The sequence below is a fragment of the Emys orbicularis genome, chromosome 2 (assembly GCF_028017835.1).
Source record: "Emys orbicularis isolate rEmyOrb1 chromosome 2, rEmyOrb1.hap1, whole genome shotgun sequence".
Lineage (NCBI taxonomy): Eukaryota > Metazoa > Chordata > Testudines > Emydidae > Emys > Emys orbicularis.
The window spans coordinates 253222292-253246319 of record NC_088684.1 but is presented as its reverse complement, the minus strand read 5'-3'; the positions used below and the strand labels follow the sequence as shown (position 1 = coordinate 253246319).

At 39.7% G+C, this 24028-nt stretch overlaps 1 protein-coding gene across 1 annotated transcript in view; it reads right to left on the bottom strand.

Moving 5' to 3' along the window:
* Positions 1 to 5452: 5452 nt before the first annotated feature.
* Positions 5453 to 24028, bottom strand: part of KRIT1 (KRIT1 ankyrin repeat containing) — a 53048-nt gene continuing 34472 nt past the window's right edge. Inside the window, exons 14-19 of the mRNA XM_065398698.1 lie at positions 19930 to 20081; positions 18631 to 18797; positions 10435 to 10522; positions 8479 to 8685; positions 8029 to 8145; positions 5453 to 5521 (exon numbers count right to left, since the gene is read on the bottom strand). Of these exons, the coding sequence (XP_065254770.1) occupies positions 5453 to 5521; positions 8029 to 8145; positions 8479 to 8685; positions 10435 to 10522; positions 18631 to 18797; positions 19930 to 20081 (800 nt within the window). The remainder of the gene's footprint in view (positions 5522 to 8028; positions 8146 to 8478; positions 8686 to 10434; positions 10523 to 18630; positions 18798 to 19929; positions 20082 to 24028) is intronic.

Genomic DNA, 24028 nt, shown 5'->3' with positions numbered 1-24028 from the left:
TTGCCCTTGGTGAATCCATGTTGACTGTTCCTGATCACCTTCACCTTAAGAGGCAATACAGGCACAGTTCAGTATTTATTTATTTTATTTATTTTGGGGTCTCTGCTGCTGCCTGATTGGTTACTTCTGGTTTCATTTGTTGTCCAGTTGACCGGTCAGTCCGTAACTGTGGTGTTTGTATTTTTGAGGTTCTACTGTATGCTCTATCACAAGCAGAAGTTATCTTTCAGAAAGACATCCAATCTTGATTTCCAGGGTGAAGGCTTGACTACGTTGCAGTCAATGGAAATTTTGCCATTAACTTTAGTGAGGCCAGGATTTAACTCAAAGTGTTCAAATGATGGAGAATCCACCACATCTCTTGGTAAATTGTTCTAATGGTTACAAATTTTACTCATTGTTAAAAATTTGCACCTTATTTCCAGTCTGAATTTGTCTTAGGTTCAACTTCCAGTATTGAATATTGTCTTTGTCTGCTAGACTATAAAGAGCCTTCTACCATTAAATCTTTACTTTCTGTAGGTACTTATAGACTGTGATCAACTTCCCTGAACCTTATCTTGTATAAGGTACATAGGTTGAGCTGCTTAAGTCTCTCAGTGTAAGGCATGTTTTCCAGACTTCAAATCATTCTTGTAACTCTTCAGAATCTTTTAAGTTTGTCTACATCCTTTTTGAAATGTGGATACAAGAACTGGCCACAGCATTCCTATAATAGTCTTACTAATGCTGTATGCAGAGGTAATACTACCACCTTATTTCTACTAGTCATTTCTGTGGTTACATATCCAAGGATTGCATTAGTCTTCCTGGCCACTTCTCTATTGTTTACTTGTATGGTCTCTGTCTGGTTCTTTGATTGTTTCTGTCTGTTGTAACTAATTTTGCTAGGTGTAAATCAATTAAGGTGTGGGGTATGATTGGTTAAAAATTTGTTTTATAAAATGTTAGGATTGGTTAGAAAGTTGTTTAGTAAAATGATTGGTTATGGTATAGCTAAGCAGAACTCAAGTTTCACTATATAAACTGTGGCCCAAAAGGAAGTTCTCTGGAACCAACTCCAGGACACAGCCCCAAGATCAGAGCTACCAGACCTCAACACTCTACTAATGACACCATGCAGAAGCTGGAGTTCCCCAGCTGACCTGATCCTGACTGGCCATCAAAAAAAGTTCATCTGCCTTATTGGGAGTGGTGAGCATTGTATGCTTAGAGTGTGCATTCTGTTTTGGTGATTGTTAATAAATAGAGGTTAATGAGGATATTACTGTGTAAGGCTCTTTAACTGGTAAAAGACTCCGCAAACCCAGAGTGTAAGGTTATGCCCTGAGCCCTAGGAACAGGGGTAAGGGTGGATGCCTAAATTAAGAGGGCTACGCCTTGAGCCCTAGGAACTGGGTAAAGGTGGGTGCCCCTAGAGCGTGTGAGTAACAGAGAATTTTGTGCAGGTAACACAGCATTGTAGTTGGAATTCATGTTCAGTTGGTTATCCATCATGATCCCTAGAGTCCTTTGCAGAGTCACTGCTTTCCAGGATACAGTTCCCCATCCTGTAAGTGTAATCATCATTTTTTGTTCCGAGATGCATGATCTTGCATTTGACGGTATTAAAATATGTGGTGTTTGAATAAGCCCAGTTTACTATGTGATTAATTACTCTCTCTATCTGACCTCCCATTATTTACCTCTCCACTAATCTGATTCATCTGCAAACTTTACCAATAATTATATATTTCTTCCAGATCATTGATAAAGATATTGGATATCATTATTATTTATTATATGTACATATTACCATAGTGCCTAGGAGACCTACTCATGGACCAGGACTCCACTGTGTTGTACAAATACAGAACAGAAAGATGTTTTTTGCCTCAAACAGCTTACAATCTAAGTATAAAACAAGACACAACAGATAAGATATAGATAGAAGGGGGAGCACGAGGAAACAATGAGACAATACTGGCCAGCATGATAAGCAGTGGTCTCTGCACACTAGCAATCTGATCAGAGGCAAGCATCAATAGCTTGACAGTGAATGAGAGATGATAGGTAGGGTGGGGATTAGTTGTAAAGGACCTTAAAAGTGAATACAAACAGCTTATATTTGATGCGATGCAGACAGGAAGCCAGTGGAACAATTCAAAGAGAAGGGTAACATGGTCAAAGCGATGGGCTAGAAAAGTGATCTTTGCAGCAGCATTCTGACTGGACATGAGAGAAGCAAGATTACACATTTGTCAAGGCTAGAGAGAAGGATGTTGCAGTAACTGAGATGCAAGATGGTGAGAGTTTTGACAAGAGTTTTAGCTGCATGCATGGATGGAGTGGGGTCCCGCAGGGATCAGTTCTGGGTCCCGTTCTGTTCAATATCTTCATCAATGATTTAGATAAGGCATAGAGAGTACACTTATAACATTTGAAGATGATACCAAGCTGGGAGGGGTTGCAAGTGTTTTGGAGGATAGGATTAAAATTCAAAATGATCTGGACAAACTGGAGAAATGGTCTGAAGTACATAGGATGAAATTCAGTAAGGACAAATGCAAAATACTCCACTTAGGAAGGAACAATCAGTCGCACACATACAAAATGGAAAATGACTGCCTAGCAAGGAGTACTGCACAAAGGGAACTGGGGGTCATAGTGGATCACAAGCTAAATATGAGCCAACAGTGTAACACTGTTGCAAAAAAAAGCAAACATCATTCTGGAATGTATTAGCAGGAGTGCTGTAAGCAAGACACGATAAGTAATTCTTCCACTCTACCCCATGCTGATTAGGTCTCAGCTGGAGTATTGTGTCCAGTGCTGGGTGCCATATTTCAGGAAAGATGTGGAGAAATTGGAAAAAATCTAGACGAGAGCAACAAAAATGATTAAAAGTCTAGAAAACATGACCTATGAGGGAAGATTGAAAAAATTGGGTTTGTTTAGTCTGGAGAAGAGAAGACCGAGGGGACATGATAACAGTTCTCAAGTACATAAAAAGTTGTTACAAGGAGGAAGGAGAAAAATTGTTCTCCTTAGTCTCTAAGGATAGGACAAGAAGCAATGGGCTTAAATTGCAGCAAGGGTGGTTTAGGTTGGACATTAGGAAAAACTTCCTGTCAGGGTGGTTAAGCACTGGAATAAATTGCTCAGGGAGGTTGTGGAATCTTCATCATTGGAGATTTTTAAGAGCAGGTTAGACAAACACCTGTCAGGAATGGTCTAGATAATATTTAGTCCTGCCATGAGTGCAGGGGACTGGACTAGACGACTTCTCACTGTCCCTTCCAGTCCTATGATTCTATGATAGGAAATAGCATATAACTGCTATTCTGTTTATATAGTTACGCTCTATTACAGATGACCAGAGGGAGGCTCCCAAACAACTTATGAATACGAGAAATAGTGGCAGAATCTAGTTCTCTGAAAATAGCATGTGTTGTGTTAAGTTACTCAATATTTATTTAGAAAGAAAAATGCATCTTTCATATTGGCTGGGATATTTAAAAGGCCATTTTTGCAAACAAGCAATTTATTAGATATAAATAATGTATAGCAGTAAGGTTTATTAATTTTATTGTTAAATATGCAACTATGACACTTATTTGTATATACAGTTTGTAACATTATACACTTCTAGTTTTCTAACAAGTGCTTGTTATAAAAGAAGATATTCTGACATTAAAGCCAAGTGATAGCTGTGCATTAATTTAGCATTTGCTGTACTATTCACTTCTGATAAAAGGCAATACAATCAATCTAGGAAGATTTACAATTAACTGCATGCCAATGAAGCTCACATAGTTTAGGTATGTCTTTAAAGAAAATTCTATAGTACAGATTTTTTCCTGCATGCATTTTAAAAAATTGCCCACAGAGTACTTTATAATTTGTTAAAATGTACTGATTTGGGGATTCAGAGAAGTTTGAATGCAAAGATGAAAGTACTGCAAAGTGCTACAGTGCCTGGCATTGAATTGTTTAACTTTCATTTTAGAGGCAAGTGCAAATATTTAACTTTACCACAAAATATTGCACATGGTTTTAGCCACACAATTCCCATTAAAGTCAGTGGGAGCTGAAGTTAAAACCCTACAGCACCCCCTTGAAAGTTCAGAGGTTAGTATAACAGGGTAGTAGTTTGTGGTATAAAGATATATTTCAGACTCCATTTGATGATTTAAAATGTTCATACGATACTGTTCATAAAAATAAACCTAATTAATATACAATAGGAAGATTAAAATATGTAGCAATTTTACTTTAATTACTGTCATGTTAAGCAAATGTACATTTGCTTGTTTAGGGCACATTCTGACAGCATCAAAGGCTGTCAGAATCTGTCCCTAAGTCTCTTTAAAATTATACAGTTTCCAGACTTAATATTTGAAAAGAAAACAATTATTCCATCATATTATATTAACAAGATCATATTAGAGCCTCCTCCTGCTCCCACTGACACTAATGAGAGCAAAATCGAATCCTTAGTAAACAGCTCTATGGATGTCCAGTTTCTATCTCTACACTGTAAATCCCCAATCCTGCAAATCTTCCACTCTATGGAGTCCCAACAAAGTCATGTAAGACATGAACATGAAAACTCAATTAATGGAAACAACTCAAGTCCCTACTGCACAAAGTATTACTCAGTCAAACCTGTTGCAATCCAGTAATTAAACTTAATATAAATTTGTTGGAATCCAGTAATTATTACATAAGCAGTAATTATGTAAACAGGGTATTGCATTGCAAAGTAATTATCCACTAGTTTCAAAACATTAAATATGCTAAACATTTAATCTGATCCTGAAAAGATTTAAAAATGTATTTCCTGATAGCTGTTCTGAGGCAGTATTCTAAAATAATACTGGTACATAAGAAAAAAAATATTTAAACTTGAAATTAAATCAAGTCTTAACTATAAAATGTATTGAACATCAAATTAAAAACACACAGGGAAACTGACAGGATCATTCACGGGACCCTTCTAATTGAAGCGGAGAAGAATTTTACTCAATATATCTGGGAATACCTTTGGAAGTCTCTTAAGAGAGCAGGTTGCCTATTAAAGGTTGTTATTTGTACAGGTTTCACTGAATTCTACACTATCACAAGTAGATTAATAACAGATATATTAGGGATTGGTTTAAGGCACTTTGAATTCTCCATAATCTGTTAGGAACAAGAGCACACTTTATTTTACATTTTAATCTCAATATCTTTCTTCTTGTGGTTTAGCTCAAAAATTAGAATAGCTTATATTGAAGAAAATCTCTTTATAAAAATAGATATACTTTTTAAAAAAATAACCCATGCAGCTTCTGTACAAAATCTATACAAATGTCACAACATATTTCATTCTGAGAAACTTTCATGCACATGAAAGGCTTCTATTTTAATTAAAACAAAATTACTTCTGTTTAATCACAAAACACTGTTGCATAATCACTGTCCATCGCTGTCATTCATTTCGTTCAGAAGACATTAACTGGCTGTTTAATTTCATCAGCAGTTTTACGACAAGACCTGCCTACATATGGGGGGGGGGGGGGGGAATGAAAAAGTTATATCAAGGATTTCCAGTTATCAGATAAAACCCCCACAGCCTACTTAAATATACGGTAAACAAATTTATCCACCTCTGTTGCTAACACTTTAGATGATTAAAATTGAATTTTAGAAATCCAGTTCACTTGCAACTATTTATGCTGTTTGTCTTTTATTTCTCTCAGTGAAAAGAAAATCACCTTTACTTTAGTTCTTTTCACTTTCAGTCTTTTTTGCTTTCAGGTTCTCAATGGGGCAGTGTTTGAGTTGCAAACAAAGTACAGAGAAATATTTTAAAAACAGCAATTTATACTGGGATTTAAAATTAACAGAAACATTTGTATTGCTATTATGTTTTGCAAAGAGCTATTTTTTCTGGATCAAGTGTGACTTATAGTCACCTTCTAATATTATCAGTATAAGTTTTCTCAAGATTAGTGGCACCAGCCTGAATACCACAGTAGGTTGGTGTGACTGCAACAACAAATTATTTTATAGCATAGATATATCATTTTAGGCAATGAGAGAGAAAAAGAACTGTAATTATTCCTAGCCCTCAACCTTTCTCTTGTATCTCAAGAGGCACTTATTTTCAAGTACTGCATCAACCTTTTTCTCCTCCCCATAATATTAGATACGCAAAGGGCTGAAGCATGTAAGACACCAAAATATGTAATTTCCTCACAAAATTCTCTAACATAGCTGTATGTGGTCAAGCAAGTATTCCCAAACTGACTCCAGTCAAAGCGTTACTCAATAACAGCACTACAGCACAGAGTTAATTTATTCCATCAATTGCTACACAGTAACTTTGTAACATTGCTTTCAAAGCTCTTTATTTCACCTATCCCCAAACTCTGCTACTTTTACTAATGCAATTACCAGCTCTCGTGATTTTATTGTGTGTCTCATGGTACTTAATATTTTTATTAAAACCACAACTCTTGGATTCATTTGATTAGGTGAGATACTAAGTTTAAAACTTTCATTTTAAATTTTTTCTAACCCTCATAGTTGCAGAGAAACTTTAGATAACATGAACTCTAAAGGCTCAAATACCAGAAAGTAAATAAGAATCACCCAAATTTCTCATCATAAAATAATCTCATGATTTTTAATTCAAACATGTTTTAGGGGGCCTGACACATGATGGATGAATACTTATAGAATCATAGAAATGTAGGGCTGGAGAGGCCTCAAGAAGTCATTAAGTCCAGCCTTCTGTGCTGAGGTAGACCCTAGTAAATCTAGACCCTCCCTGGCAGGTGTTTATCCAATCTGTTCTTAAAAACCTCCAACAATGGGGATTCCAAACCTAACCTTGGAAGCCTATTCCAGTGGTTTACTGTCTTTATAGTTAGAAATTTTTTTCTAATATCTAACCTAAATTTCCCTTGCTGCAGATTAAGCCAATGAATTCTTGTCTTACTTTCAATGGACATGGAAAACAATTTATAACAGTCCTCTTTATAACAGACTTCAAATGTGTTAAGCGCTGGTATTAGGTCCCTCCTTCAAACTTCTTTTCTCAAGACTAAACATGCCCAGTTTTTTTAACCTCTGTTCACAAGTCAGGTTTTCTAAACCTCTTATCATTTTTGTGCCTCTCCTCTGGACTCTCTCCAACTTGTCCACATCTTTCCTAAACTGTGGTGCCCAGAACTGGACACAGTACTCCAGCTTAGGCCTCACGAGTGCCAAGTAGAGCACGACAATTGCCTTACATATGATACTCCTGTTAATACACCCCAAAATGATATTAGCCTTTTTTGCAACTGCACCACACTGTTGACTGTCATTCAGTTTGTGATCCACTATAGCCACCAGACATATTACAAGTTAGCAGATTTACCATCACTGCTATGAACTTGATCTATAGACTTTGAAAGCACTTGTATATGATTCCTTTAAGCATTTAATAGCTCTCCTTTTTTCTTTTTATTAATAAACCTTTATTTTTTAATTACTAAAGGATTGGCTACAAGCTGGTATTTGGTAAGATCTAAAGTATATATATTGACCTGGGGGAGTGGCTGATCCTTTTGGATTAGACAAATCTTATGTATGATGAATCTGGTTTTCAGTAACCTCTCATCATAAAGACCAGATGTCTCGGTGGTGATAGGGGGTGGATTACCTAAGGGGAATGTGTTTTGGCTTCTTGTTAATCCAAGTAGAGATACAGGAGCTCACTTTTGTTACTGGCTTGGTGAACTCTAAAGTTAGAATAACCACCAGTTTTGGGGCGTGACTGCTCTGTTTTTTTAATCAGTCTGTCCTTAATGTGGCATTCTCAGCTGTGACTGATACCAGGCACAGTCACATCATAAATGCTTACTTTGCTTAAGAGCCATAGATTAGGGACTTTCTGAAAGGCTTTCTTAAAGTCCAAGTACACTATATCCACTGAATAAGCCTTACCATGTTTGTTGACTCCCTCTAGAATTCTAATAGAACTGCAGTATTTAACTACATTTTTTCAATGCTTACCTGTTTGGTATGCACTATGAAGCTCATTTTGTTTTCCAGACTATGGATTTGAAAACAGGTATCTGCATCTCCTAACTGCCACATAAAGCAACCATACTTTAGACTGATAAGCAAACCCTGCAGTGAAAAGTACAAAATGTTAAGAATATTTTCTGAACTATAATGTGAACCTTCCCCACTTTGTCTAAATAAGGTTCTGGTATGCAGTTAAGGGTACAGCATATACAATACTGAATTTTAAATAATCATCTGCCATAATACTAGGATTTCAATTTCCAAGAATTTAAAGCTGAAATTCCATATTTTTGAAGTTTTTAAACTTCACATATTGATTGTAAATGCATAGATTTTAATTCAATACTCAGATGTGAAATAAATCACCAGCACTTAGTAAACTCCCCATGCTCTTAACTTCTATGTAAACTGCCAGTAAAAACTGCTAACCCTCACCTTGGTTTCCATATTGAGGAGATGCAGTCCTTTTACATTTACTCCTACGTAGACTCTGATGACTTTATGACTGCTTGAACTTGCCTTGGTGAATACCTGTCCTGTGAAAAAAGCAGCTCCATAGGTAGGAATTTCCCAGCAATTCTGCAAGAACATGCGTTGCAGGTGATGCATCTCTTTACTTATACCTTCACTAGAGCTGAGACTCTAGAATTAAAAGAGCAAATAAGTGACAAAAGAAACTGTTTTAACAATGCACATTCTTCAAATAGGGCAAAGTGGGAACTGGTTTTCTTGAAGGGCTTTTTCTGACAATCATCCTGAAATGATGCCACACCTGGAATAACAGCCTAATAGCAGTGTGATGGGATGTATCAAGCATTTGATGCTCCCTGTTGGGAGGCCCTGCAGCCTTCGTGCACCCCATCTGAAGAAAGTGTCCTTCTGGGGGAAAAGAGCAGTGAGTCCAGACCTAAGAGTGCACAAAGAGGTCACCCAGGATCAGCTGCTGGTGGAACCAATGAGAAAAAAAGCAAACATGATTCTGGGATGCAACAGGTGTGTTGTGAGCAAGACACGAGAAGTCATTCTTCCGCTCTACTCTGCGCTGGTTAGGCCTCAACTGGAGTATTGTGTCCAGTTCTGGGCACCGCATTTCAAGAAAGATGTGGAGAAATTGGAGAGGGTCCAGAGAAGAGCAACAAGAATGATTAAAGGTCTTGAGAAATGACCTATGAAGGAAGGCTGAAAGAATTGGGTTTGTTTAGTTTGGAAAAGAGAAGACTGAGAGGGGACATGATAGCAGTTTTCAGGTATCTAGAAGGGTGTCATAAAGAGGAGGGGGAAAACTTGTTTACTTTAGCCTCTAAGGATAGAACAAGAAGCAATGGGCTTAAACTGCAGCAAGGGAGGTTTAGGTTGGACATTAGGAAAAAGTTCCTAATTGTCAGGGTGGTTAAACACTGGAATAAACTGCCTAGGGAGGTTGTGGAATCTCCATCTCTGGAGATATTTAAGAGTAGGTTAGATAAATGTCTATCCAGGATGGTCTAGAAGACAGTATTTGGTCCTGCCATGCGGGCAGGGGACTGGACTCGATGACCTCTCGAGGTCCCTTCCAGTCCTAGAATCTATGAATTGGCCCTCCAGCAGTGAGAAGGGCTGGGAGCAGGTAGAATCCAATCAGGGCCCATCAGGGAAGGAAAAAAGGACTGGCCATTTCCTCTAAGGTGCAGTTCTGGGTGAACCTAGGAAAAAAAGGAGGAATGATCTCCCTTGTCTTCATTCAAAAGCTCGGCCTGATCAGGGACCTAACTCTGACTACACCTTTTGATTGAGTCAGCAAAAGACTAGTTTGTTTTACTTTGTGTAATTTAAAGCCCAGATGGCCATCTTGAGTTAGCTATCAATTGACTTTGGTAAAATTAAAAGGAACTCACTTCATGAGATGTGCCCTCGTTCAGATGAGCCCATGACAAACAGTCTCAATTTGTCAGAAATTCAGAACTGTTTTTTTTTTTTTTAAAGCATTGAAAACATTTCTATTAGGTTTCACAAACTTACACTCTTCTGACTTATACTTTATGCCTAAACTAAATTGACAGTGCCCCTTTAAGCACAGTTAGCTGGCTGGCATCAAAGTAAAAAAAACAGATTATGACTTCAGTGATACAATTTACTGACAAACAAATCAACTTTTAATTTTATAATCAGTAAAAATGTTCAGACAGCTCAGTACTAAGCTATGTTGTTTCAAGGTACAGTATATTTTACTTGAATATAAAAAAATAAAAAATGGACTACTGAATCAGTAAAAAGAATGATTCACTATCAATTTTTAGCCTTCCTACATTTCTGGCTTTGTATATTACTATTGTTATAATGCAGAACAGAAAAATAACTAAAGATTTTAAGACAGGATTTCCAGGACCTGGGGGATACTGTTAATATTCTTACCTTGTATTCATGAAGTATCCTATTTGTCCAGTGAGGAGCCTTACTTTTTAGTTTGGTGATGGGTACTATGGATTTAAGATTTTCTTCACTAAAAAGAAAAAAGCCAAAATATTACCTAGTTTTCCATCACTGAGCAAAGTACTGGACACAAGGCAGTGTCTTCCAGCATGGCAATACTAATATCTTTAAGTATCAAATATTGGGATAGACTGTCAGCCCCAATTCAAGCTGCTCTATTGTCATCTCAGCAGCTGAAAAGCTTTCCTAAAGGGGCAGCCAAGGTTTCCCACTGACCAAGTGGAATCCTTAGCTTGTGTACAGCCAGTGTAGTTGATGCTACACTACCTGTTTCTACCTACCCTGCACTGTGGGTGGTGCAGGGGTGAGGGATTCTAGGAGTGGGATGGAGCGCATGATGCTCTGCCTGATCCTAGCCCAGTACAGTGGTTCCCATTAGTAGCTCTAAATTATGATGGGGGCCATTTCAGCTTACAGTCAGCTTTTTCCCTCCCCATTTTTCTCAGTTGCATCAAGTATAAACTCAGCACAGCTGAGAATTTGGCCTGGTCTACACTATGAGTTTAATTCGAATTTAGCAGCATTAAATCGAATTAACCCTGCACCCATCCACACAACGAAGCCATTTATTTCGAAATAAAGGGCTCTTAAAATCGATTTCTGTACTCCTCCCCGATGAGCGGAGTAGCGCCAAAATCGATATTGTCATTTCGAATTAGGGTTAGTGTGGCTGCAATTCGATGGTATTGGCCTCCGGGAGCTATCCCACAGTGCACCATTGTGACTGCTCTGGACAGCAATCTGAACTCGGATGCACTGGCCAGGTAGACAGGAAAAGCCCCGCGAACATTTGAATTTCATTTCCTGTTTGCCCAGCACAGGAGAGCACAGGTGACCACAGAGAGCTCATCAGCACAGATAACCATGCAGGCCGATAATCGAAAAAGAGCACCAGCATGGACTGTACGGGAGGTACTGGATCTGATCGCTATATGGGGAGAGGATTCAGTGCTAGCAGAACTTCGTCCGAAAAGACGAAATGCCAAAACTTTTGAAAAAATCTCCAAGGGCATGATGGAGAGAGGCCACAATAGGGACTCAGAGCAGTGCCGCGTGAAAGTCAAGGAGCTCAGACAAGCCTATCAGAAAACAAAGGAGGCAAACGGTCGCTCCGGGTCAGAGCCGCAGACATGCCGCTTCTACGCTGAGCTGCATGCAATTCTGGGGGGGGGGGGGGGGCGCCACCACTACCCCACCTCTGACCGTGGATTCCGAGGCGGGGGTAATCTCATCAGCCACACCTGAGGATTCTGCGGACGGGGAAGAGGAGGAGGAGGAGGACGAGCTTGCGGAGAGCACACAGCACTCCGTTCTCCCCAACAGCCAGGATCTTTTTCTCAGCCTGACTGAAGTACCCTTCCAAGCCAGTACCCAAGACCATGACCCCATGGAAGGGACCTCAGGTGAGTTTACATTTTAAAATATAAAACATGGTTTAAAAGCAAGCGTTTTTTAATGATTAATTTGCCCTGAGGACTTGGGATGCATTCGCGGCCAGTACAGCTACTGGAAAAGTCTGTTAACGTGTCTGGGGATGGAGCGGAAATCCTCCAGGGACATCTCCATGAAGCTCTCCTGGAGGTACTCCAAAAGTCTTTGCAGAAGGTTTCTGGGCAGTGCAGCCTTATTCCGTCCTCCATGGTAGGACACTTGACCACGCCATGCTAGTAGCAAGTAATCTGGTATCATTGCATGACAAAGCCTGGCAGCGAATGGTCCCGGTGTTTGCTGGCATTCAAGCAACATCTGTTCTTTATCTCGCTGTGTAATCCTCAGGAGAGTGATATCGCTCATGGTAACCTGGTTGAAATATGGGAATTTAATTAAGGGGACAGAGGTGGCCCTTCCTACTGGGCTGTTTGCTTGTGGCTGAAAAGAAATCCTTCCCTGTAGTAAGCCAAGCGCGGCGGGGGAGGAGGGGGGGGCGGGGAGTTTGGCGCTAAGCTTTTCACGTGTGGCTAGCAGAGATCTTCCCTGATACCAGCCACGCGGTGGGGGGGAAGGATAAAGCGATCATCCCAGAGAATTGGATGGGGGGGGAGTTAGTTTGTTTTCTGCTGCTAAAGGTTAACAGGAAAACTGCAGCACTCAACGGGCTTTGCTTGGTATGTGGGAAAGGAGGACGCAGAAGCCGAAAGACAATGGCTTACCATGGCTGCATGCAAGCCGAATTCTGTTGCCCAGACCTGCGTCTGTGATCTCTAGCAGCAAAGCCACAGGCACTCAATATTAAGAGGCAAAATGCGACCTTGCACAGAAATCACATGTGCTATGTAATGTGAATAGTGTTGTTCACCGTGAAAGAGTATAAGCATTGTTCTGTAAAATGTATCTTTTTAAAAAATTCTCTCCTTTTTTCCCTTCCTCCAGCAGCTGCAAATTTTTCAAGCCTCCCTCCTCCGTCCCGAAGGCTATCTCAGATAAGGCGTCGGAAAAAGAGGACGCGAGACGAGATGTTCGCGGAAATCATGGAATCCACCCGCAATGAAAGAGCTCATCTGAATGAGTGGAAGGACACGGTTTCAAAGTATAGGAAAGATGCCAGTGAATGTGAGGACAGGAGGGACCAACGTGAGGACATGAGGGACCAACGTGAGGACATGAGGGACGCTCGAGATGAGAGGTGGTGGCAGGAAGATCAGAGGAGGCAGGATGCAACGCTGGGGCTGCTGCGTGAGCAAACAGACATGCTCCGGCATCTGGTGGAGCTTCAGGAACGGCAGCAGGATCACAGACTGGCGCTACAGCCCCTGTATAACCCCCCTCCCCCCTCCCCATGTTCTATAGCCTCCTCACCCAAACGTGTAAGAACGCGGGGGGGCGGGGGGGGAGGCTCTGTGCACCCTCCCACTCCACCCCAGTGGACAGCCCAAGCAAAAGGCTGTCATTATTTTAACCTTTTTTTAGTGGCCTTTTCCTTCCCTCCGATCCTCCTCCCAAACCCCACCTGGGCTACCTTGTCAGTTCTCTCCCTCTTTTTATAATCAATTAATAAAGAATACATGATTTTTAAACGATAGTGACTTTATTTCCTTTGAAAGCAAGCTGTGATCGAAGGGGGAGGGTGGGTTGCCTACAGAGAATGAGTCAATAAAGGGGGCAGGTTTTCATCGAGAAACAAACAGAACTTTCACACGGTAGCCTGGCCAGTAATGAAACTGGTTTTCAAAGCTTCTCTGATGCGCCGCGCTTCCTGGTGTGCTCTTCTAATCGCCCTGGTGTCTGGCTGCGCGTAATCAGCAGCCAGGCGATTTGCCTCAGCCTCCCACCCCGCCATAAACGTCTCCCCCTTACACTCACAGAGATTGTGGAGCACACAGCAAGCAGCAATAACAATGGGGATATTGGTTTGGGTGAGGTCCGAGCGAGTCAGTAAAGTGCGCCAGCGACCTTTTAAATGGCCAAATGCACATTCCACCACCATTCTGCACTTGCTCAGCCTGTAGTTGAACAGCTCCTGACTCCTGTCCAGGCTGCCTGTGTATGGCTTCATGAGCCATGGCATTAAGGGGTAGGCTGGGTCCCCAAGGATAACTATAGGCATTTCAACATCCCCAATGGTTATTTTCTGGTCCGGAAAGTAAGTCCCTTGCTGCAGCCGTTTGAACAGAGTAGTGTTCCTGAAGATGCGCGCATCATGAACCCTTCCCGGCCAGCCCACGTTGATGTTGGTGAAACGTCCCCTGTGATCCACCAGTGCTTGCAGCACCATTGAAAAGTAACCCTTGCAGTTTATGTACTGGGTACCCTGGTGCTCCGGTGCCAAGATAGGGATATGGGTTCCATCTATCGCCCCACCACAGTTAGGGAATCCCATTGCAGCAAAGCCATCCACTATGACCTGCACATTTCCCAGAGTCACTACCTTTCGTAGCAGCAGCTCAATGATTGCTTTGATTACTTGCATGACAGCAGCCCCCACAGTAGATTTGCCCACTCCAAATTGATTCCCGACTGACCGGTAGCTGTCTGGCGTTGCAAGCTTCCACAGGGCTATCGCCACTCGCTTCTCAACTGTGAGGGCTGCTCTCATCCTGGTATTCTGGCGCTTCAGGGCAGGGGAAAGCAAGTCAAAGTTCCATGAAAGTGCCCTTACGCATGCGAAAGTTTCGCAGCCACTGGGAATCGTCCCACACCTGCAACACTATGCGGTCCCACCAGTCTGTGCTTGTTTCCCGGGCCCAGAATCGGCGTTCCATGGATAGAACCTGCCCCATCAACAACATGATCTCCAAAGCGCCGGGACCCGCGGTTTGAGAGAATTCTGTGTCCATGTCCATGTCCATGTCCTCATCACTCTCGTCACCGCGCTGACGTCGCCGCCTCCTCCTTGCCTCGTTTTTCTGGTCCTGGTTCAGCATAAACTGCACGATAATGCGCGAGGTGTTTACAATGTTCATGACTGCTGTCTTGAGCTGAGCGGGCTCCATGCTTGCCGTGGTATGGCGTCTGCTGTGTTCACGCAGGAAAAAAGGCGCGAAACGGTTGTCTGCCGTTGCTTTCATGGAGGGAGGGGTGAGGCTGTACCCAGAACCACCTGCGACAATGTTTTTTGCCCCATCAGGCACTGGGATCTCAACCCAGAATTCCAATGGGCGGGGGAGACTGCGGGAACTATGGGATAGCTATGGGATAACTACCCACAGTGCAACGCTCCGGAAATCGACGCTAGCCCCGGTACATGGACGCACACCGCCGAATTAATGTGCTTAGTGTGGCCGCATACATTCGACTTTATACAATCTGTTTCCAAAATTCGAATTCTATAAATTCGGATTAATCCCGTAGTGTAGACATACCCTTTGTCTCATTAACTTCCAATTGTTACAAATGACCTGAAATCAAGGGTATAGGTGCAAAAATCCATCGGTGCACATTAGTCACTTGGTTTACAAAAGAAAGCTCTTAATTTCTTTTTATGCACAATCAGTACAGGCAATATCATCAGTTTAGATGTAGTGTTCTTCTGTCCTGAAAAGTTTTTTCACCACCTGCAAATATTATGGTCTGAAAACAATGAAAAGAAAGCTTGGACAGTACAGGATACCCAAATTTCAAAAACTGTTATCAAATCACCAATATTAAGGAAGGGAACATTATTAAAGTTACAGATTTGAAAGGACAGATCTTTTGCTAAATACATGCACTTGTTCTAAATCAAGTATAGCAAAACATAAAATATAAACAAAAATCATGTCTGTCTGTCTTGCAGGAATAAAAAGCGAACACAAAGTAAAGTGAAAATGAGTTTTCTCAAGATTCAGAAAAAATGTTCCTTGTTTCCCTCACACCCAAGAACATATGAATAGCCATACTGGGTCAGACCAATGGTCCATCTAGCAGAGTATCCTGTCTTCCAACAGCGGCAAGGGCCAGATGCTTCAGAGGGAATGAACAGAACAGGGCAATTATTGAGTGATCAATACCCTGGCATCCAATCCCAACTTCTGGCAGTCAGAGGTTTAGGGACACCAAGAGCATGAGGTAGCATTCCTGACCATTTTGGCTAATAGCCATTGATGGACATATCCTCCATGAACTCATCTAATTCTTTTTTTGAACACAGTTATACTTTTGGACTTTGTAACATCCCCTGGCAACGAATTCCACAGATTGACTATGCGTTGTGTGAAGAAATACTTCCTTAGTTTATTTTAAACCTGCTGCCTATTAATTTCACTGCATGACCACTGCTTCTTGTGTTATGTAAAGGGGTAAATAACACTTCCTTATTCACTTTCTCCATACCATTCATGATTTTATAGACCTCTATCATATCCCCCTTAGTTGGCTCTTTTCTAAGATGAACAGTCCCAGTTTTTTTAGTCTCTTCTCATATGGAAGCTGTTCCACACCACGATCATTTTTGTTGCCCCCTCTGTACATTTTTCAATTCTAATACATATTTTTTGAGATGCAACCAAAACTGCATGCAATATTCAAGGTGTAGGTATACCATGGGTTTATATAATGGTGTTATGATATCTTCTGTTTTATTATCTATCCCTTAATAATGCTTCCTAACATTCTGTTAGCTTTTTTGACTGCCGCTGCACATTGAACAGATGTTTTCAGAGAATTATCCACAATGCCTCCAAGATGTCTTGCTTGAGTAGTAACAGCTAATTTAGACCCAATCATTTTGTATGTATAAATTGGGATTATGTTTTCCCATGTGCATTACTTTTCATTTATTTAATTACTGCCATTTTGTTGCCCAGTCACCTAGTTTTGTGAGATCCTGTTGTAACTCTTTATAGTCAGCCTCATAGTCAGCTTTACTAACTATCTTGAGTACATTTATATTGTTTGGAAACTTTGTCACCTCACTGTTTACACCTTTTTCCAGATCATTTCTGAAAATGTTGAACAGCACTAGTCCCAGTACAGATCGTTGGGGGACCCTGCTATTTACCTCTGTCCACTATGAAAACTGACCTTTTATTCTTACTCTTTGGTTCTTATATTTTAACCAGTTACCGATCCATGAGCTGACCTTCCCTCTTATCTGATAACAGCCGACTTTGCTTAAGTCATTGGTGAGGGTCCTTGTCAAAGGCTTTCTGAAAGTCCAAGTACACTATATCTATTGGTCCAAATGTTTGTTGACCCTCTCAAAGAATTCTAATAGATTGGCGAGGCATGATTTCCCTTTACAAAAGCCAGATAGACTCTTACCCAACATATTATGTTCATCTAAGTGTCTGATAATTCTATTCTTTACTATCATTTCAACCAATTTATCTGGTACTTAAGTTAGGCTTACTGGCCTGTAATTGCCAGGATTGCCTCTGGAGCCTTTAAAAAAAAAAATATTGGTGTTACATTAGTTATTCACCAGCCAGTTGGTACAGAGCTATTTATTTATTCTATTTATTTATTTATTTAAAGCAACAGGTTACATACCAGTTAGTAATTCTACAATTTCATATTTGAATTCCTTCAGAACTCTTGGGTGAATACCATCTGGTCCTGGTGATTTATTACTGTTTAATTGATCAATTTCTTCCAAAACCTCCTCTATTGATACCTCAATCTGGGACAGTTCCTCATATTTGTCACCTAAAAAGAATGGCTCAGATGTGGGAATTTCTCTCACATCCTCTACAATGAAGACTGATGCAAAGAATTCATTTAACTTCTCCGTAACAGCTGTTACTGCAACATCTTCCTTGAGTGCTCCTGTAGCACCTTGATCGTCCAGTCGCCCCCCTGATTATTTGGCAGGCTTCCTGTTTCTGATGTACTTTAAAAAAAAATTGCTGTTTTTTTGGTGTCTTTTGATAGTTGCTCTTCAAATTCTTTTTTGGCCTGCCTCATTATACTTTACACTTGACTTAGCAAGGAACATAAACTCTGGCATCTTCATCAGTAGGATCTGCCTTCCAATTTTTAAAAGACATCTAAAACCCATATTCAAACTTCTTTGCATAATCTGTATAGATAGCATACAGCAATGGGTTTCTTTTTTTGCATATTCTAAACAATTTTGTTCAAAAAGGTGGTATTCTTAGGTCTTAATCCTGTAAACTCTTATTCCTGTGTGGAACCCTTACACATGCAAGTAGTCTTATTCACTTCAGCAGCACTATTCGCATGAATAAGGATTTGCAGGATCAGGCCCTCACCCCCTTGGTAATGTATACATCGGAAGCTGCCATAGTAAATATGAATGGGAAATCAGTTTCTTGTATAATGGGTTATACAATAGCTGCCTCATCACCCCACTAAAACCACAGCTCAAGGTTACAAGAATGTGATAGTTTAGCACCAATTAATAAAATTGACTAAAATTTTTGTTCTTTTAAATTATAACATACCCACTGAAAAACACTAAGTCCTCTAGCTCTTAAATTTTGCAAACTAGTCACATAGGATACACTTTTAGTCCCAGATGCAGTGGATTTGATGCACAGCTCACATTATTGATATGGGAATTAAGTGGCTAGACCAATATGCACAGTTCTGAAGCTGTACTCCACATACTGGAGGTCAATGATAGTGTTTAATTTCTAGTTAATACAACACACCTGCAGTTTACTTGGAAATAGTTGAAACAGTTTATATTAAACATTTCATATTAAAAACAAAACAATCTCAGTTTAAATACTCACTCACTTTAGGAAACCTTGTTTGTGTTTCTTACTCTCATAATTTCCATAGACTATTTGTAGCAGCAGACTTGCCAGTGTGATCAGTTTGGCATCAGGTGAAGTATAGAAGCCTTTCAGCAAATTATATCTGGCTTCATCAAACAGGATAAGAATAGCCAGTGGATCCTCAATCTGTTTAAAAATATAAATTTTAAACATTTTAATCAAAATGTTTAAATGTAATTTTCCTTTTACAAACTAAGTATAACTTTTTACTGGAGACAAAGATATGATCTTGTTTAACTGAAATGTGTATTTTATTTGGTCTAGAAGAAGAATAAATGCTATGATTCATAAATATTGATATGCAAGTATTTCCATTTTCTGATCTAACATACATAAATTACAACTGAATACCACACTACGCCAAATCAAAATCACATCAAACCCATAAAAGCCAAAAAACATTTTACACTGTTGACAAAAAAAAATCTATTTTCTCACTCTATACTATCTATTTATGACCAGTTTTTACCACCCTTACTCTTGCCAAGTAGTACCACCTTTCTCTGAGAGTAATCTCACAGATATCAATGAACTATTTGTAAGAAGAAAATTACTCAGAATGAGTAAGGGTACTAGAAAGAAGGCAGGACTGGAGGAAAATCTGATTGGCTTAACTAAGGTTCCAATCCATAAACAATATTGTCTGTTTTGTGATTAAGTTTAATTGCTTAGGAGTATACTCTGACAAGTCTTTATTCTATTGGAGGAATAGCATTGATGAGAAACTGCTGTTTATAGGAGCTCGCTTAGTACTATTTTATTATTATTATTGACAATACATTTGTTTGGAATGTAAGTGATTTTCTGCAATTTCAATAAATAACAGGAGAATAAACCTTAGAATTGTAAAAAGTCAGAGGCCTATTCTACCATTGTCCTGTCCCACAATTATTAACAGGAATTACAGGCTTGATCTAACTCCTATCAAAATCAACAGGACTCTTTCCTTTAGTCTTCAGTGGGAGTTGGATTAGGCCCTACATGCACACAGGCAGAAGAACAAATCACTTTAACTGACAGATACTCTTAGACCTACTAATGTTTTCTAACAGGTTTAAATATGATCTAAAGTCATGGGTTCTGAACCTGTAGTTTGCAACTTCTTTCCCTTTCTTATTGGTCAGATGGGAAGGGGATCCCAAAATTTATTTAAGTTCTAAAACAGACTAATGGATTGACATTCTAATTAACATACTCCTGGCTGATAAAGGTTTCTGTTTCTGCACCTGTATTTGATATTAGCACTTCTAATGCAGACCTTTTTTTCAACCTCCAAAGGAAGTCTCACATCCCTCCTCAGGAAAAGCTGTGGGGTTTCCCTTTGAGGATCCAAGTTTGTCAGTTCAGTGAGTATTTCAGGCCAGTCACGAACATGCTGCAAAGGTTTATGATATGGCTTCAGCTGGAGGCCTGGAAAATAACAACTTTTCATTTAAAATAATAAACAGGGGAATCAAGCACATAGATGCTCAAATGAATGCTATACCAAAATGTAAGAACTGAGAATTCGCTTTTCTCAAACAAAGAACTGTTTTCTTTTTACCGTATATAAAAGGTCGCAAACATGGTGACAAATTTATCACAGCAGAGGCCACACCAATAATTCAGTAAATGCATGCTTGAATTATGTTCAGCTTCTCAAAAGTGAACTGAAATTCTTTTTAAAAAAAAAAAGTAACTTTAAAAATTTAAGTTTGTAATGAAACATATGGGTGGACCTTAAAACTACAAGTAAAAGGCTGTGGTAAGGACTGCAGGATTGGGCCAAAACACCACATCAAATAAAACATTTAAAATAATTTCCTCTTATTGCTTCTGAATCGGTTCCTTCTGCTAGTGCCTGTGGAATCACAGATGTCTAATTCAGGGTAAGGAACTACATTAACTACTAGGCTTTAATGATTGTATTAGCTAGTGATTGTAGCAGTTATTTTAGGAGAAATAAGAGTCCAGAACTCAGGTCTTGACAGGAAAATATATCTTCGGTTTGTTTTAGAAACATTTTTGCCATTTTATAGACTGTAATTGTTTCAGGATAGAGGCTGTGCCCTTTCTATGGTCTGTAAAGCATCATGATCCCAACATGCTGTAACCATGCAGTTTTTCCTGCTTCCCTACTCTTATTGAGGCTGATCTACAGATCTAGATCCTTGTGCTAACCAGCACACAGCTGCAGCTACATTCAGGCAACCCATCTGCCTATCCTCCTTTCCCTCATGATCTTCCTAGTGCTTACCTGTCTTCTAGCTCCCCACTACTCAACTCTCCCTCACTTCTGCACAGCTACTGCCCACTTAAAATCTTCTCCCTCTTCTGCAACTTCTGATTTGTCCTTCCCACATTCAAAACCCTCTACAATTAAAAACATCATAACCTGTCATAGTTTTCTTGTTAGATTTTCATTATCTAACGTAAGATGACCATTAGTTGCTTAAATAGGAAAGCAGAAACAAGCTGATTTCTCAAAGTATTTTCACAGAGCATCTTGGTTTAAATCTGTACTATACAGTTCATTACATGGAGTCTTCATTTTTTTTTGAAAATTCAAATACTACTTAGTCTAATTTGGAAAATTATGAATGTTTCATATAATTATTTGTTGATAACAAAAACTTAACAAATCAGTAATATTTCCCTGTACAGCAAATAAAACATCTCAGTATTTTGGGCAAAATAAGATGGAACACACACTCGGAAGGTAAGGGACTAGAGCTGGGTGATTTTTTTTTTTAATTTTTGGAAACTAGCTGTTCCACTTGGTATAAACAAACAAACAGTCACTGGGCCAGAGAGAAAGAGCGAAATGACTCTAGGTTGGTGATCAGCGCACTCATCTGGGAAATCCAAGTTCATGTTCCTTCTCCAATTACTATTTAATTATTTATGCACAGTGGAACAGCTTCAACAGGAAAGACTGAGAGACCCATATTAGAATATCCCATAGCCCAGTGGCTAGGGGACTCTCCTATAGTGTAGGAGACCCAAGTTCAATTCCCTTCTCCACTTTAGGCAGAGGTGGGGGGATCTGAACTCAGGTGTCTCACATCCCAGGTGAATGCCCTAATCATTGGGCTAAAGCTCATTACGGAGGCACTACTACCTCCTTTTCCTCTCCTATTTTGTGAATCTAGCACTTTAATAATGCCCAGAAACACAATGTTTTGGGTTGAACTAAACATTTTGCTAAACCCACAAGTGACTTTTTCAGTTTGCTGAAATTTTCTGAATTTTCAAATTTGGTTTCATCCAAACTGATACTTTCCCCACATTTTTTCAGAAATGCCAGAGAATCATAAAATCAGTTATTTGCCCTGCTCTAAAAGGGAGACAAGCATCAAGACATCATCACTCAGCCAGGCTCCTTTCATCTCAAGGACTGCAGCTCTGCATTTGTATGTCTGCTGGTGGGCCCATACAGTTTTCTACTGGTTGTTCATAAAGGGAAGTTAAGAAACAGTGGTGAAACTGGGAGAAAATGGTCAGACAGAAAAACTGAAGAAAAGCATTATTTAAAACAATTTCAACTATAACACACACTCATCATATTTTAAATTCCAGATATAAAAAGAAGAAAGCAGCACTGAAGTGTTGAATTCTTAATGCACAACTTTTTTCCTTACACTACCACAAGCAGTGAATCTAACCCAATTTGAAGCAGTTGAAATCATAATGATAGTTTCTCACATTTAATTGACATTACAAATGAGCCCCATAGCAACCTTGTCACAGTAATGTTGTTTACAACCTTTTCTGACAAGTAGGCATAATAATGACTGACTACAGCTTATGCATGTTTCTACCTATCTTTTTGAAATCTGGTTGGAAAGAGATGGCATGAATGTTGCTAAAGAAAAAGAATTACAAAGATATATACTGTACATATGACTTTAATCCAAGAGGAGTCTTAAATTGTATGAAAAAGCTAGCAATAGGAATAAGGATGCTTCCTGTGCTAAATATAGCTGAGAACTTGTATAATTTTTTTAAAAAAAGGTTAGTGCAACATTGACTACATGAATTTATTATACATATGAAATAAGTTGAGGTAATCAAATGTACCTTAGTACACATTTAAGCAGACTAAATAGTCATAAAAAGTATCTCATAATACATAATGCTAGAATCAGGAAATAAAGTATGTACTAAGGACTGTCACAGGGTGAGGAAGCCCTTTAAGGGGGATGGGGCTCAGCTGCACTCTGTGCCAGGCTCAGCTCACCTTCCCAGGTGATGGGAATAAAGTCCAGGGATCATATGATAGAAGACTGAAACTAAGTGCCAGTCCTGCTGGGATGCAAAGGGCAGCATGATTTCAGGTATCAAGACAAGAAGGGAGCAGATGGGCTCTCCTTAGCTCCCAAGCAGATGTTCTAGGAGTGCAACTCTGCGGCAGCTTTCCTCCTTGCAGAAGGGAGCACACAGACTTGAATTAACACCCAGGCAGAGGACCTGAGAAGTGAGAGCTGCAGGAAATAGTAGCTCCCACAAGAGACCACGGGCCAGGGGAAAGGACATGATTTACATCTGGAAATTAAGTTAAGTTGTTTTATTTGAGAGAAATAAAAAATTTAGTGTCTGGAAAAAAAAAAAAAAAGGTATTGAAGTCCTGTGGCTGTTGAGAGTTCTTTTGATGCACGGTGAGATGGCCCACTGGCTTACAGGGCTAAACTAGAATGCTTTAAAAATTACAAACTCTTTATGATCTCAAATAATTAATGCAACATATGCATAGATAACGTAAGTCCAGTCCTTTAATTATTACTCATATGAATAATTCCACTGAAGTTGAATAAGTTGCATATATGAGTATGGCTCATTTATGTGAGCAAGGTTTGAAGGATTTGGCCCTATATTTGCAGGCAAAGATTTTAAGAGTGGGTGCCTAAAACCAGGCTGCAAAGTCCATACTTAAGCACCTTAATAAGTGACATGATTGTCAAAAGCACTAGGTATCCAGCAGCTCCCACAGAAGTCCTGTGTTGTCTCTTCAGGCATCTACATCTAGTTCTCTTTGTGGAGGGTGGCCAGGCAGACTACTGCAGCAGCTCCACCGATCTCAATGGTTTAAAGTTCTAGAAGGCATTCAAGATGATTTTCTCACAGATGGTATTACAGAACTGTAAGATATTTCATGGTGCACAATCTTTTCCCTTCTTTCCAATGAGAACCACTATTTAAAAAAACATACAAGACAGGCACCAAATCTAAGCTACTGAAAAAAGTGTGTTTTTAAAGAATTTTTTTTCTAGGTGTTAAAAAAAACCCAGCAAACCCCAAAAAACCCCAAAAACTCAACACTGCTCAGCTCCAAAGTCTCGTCTAACTAACAGCCAACTCTTTATCAATCTAGTCATGTC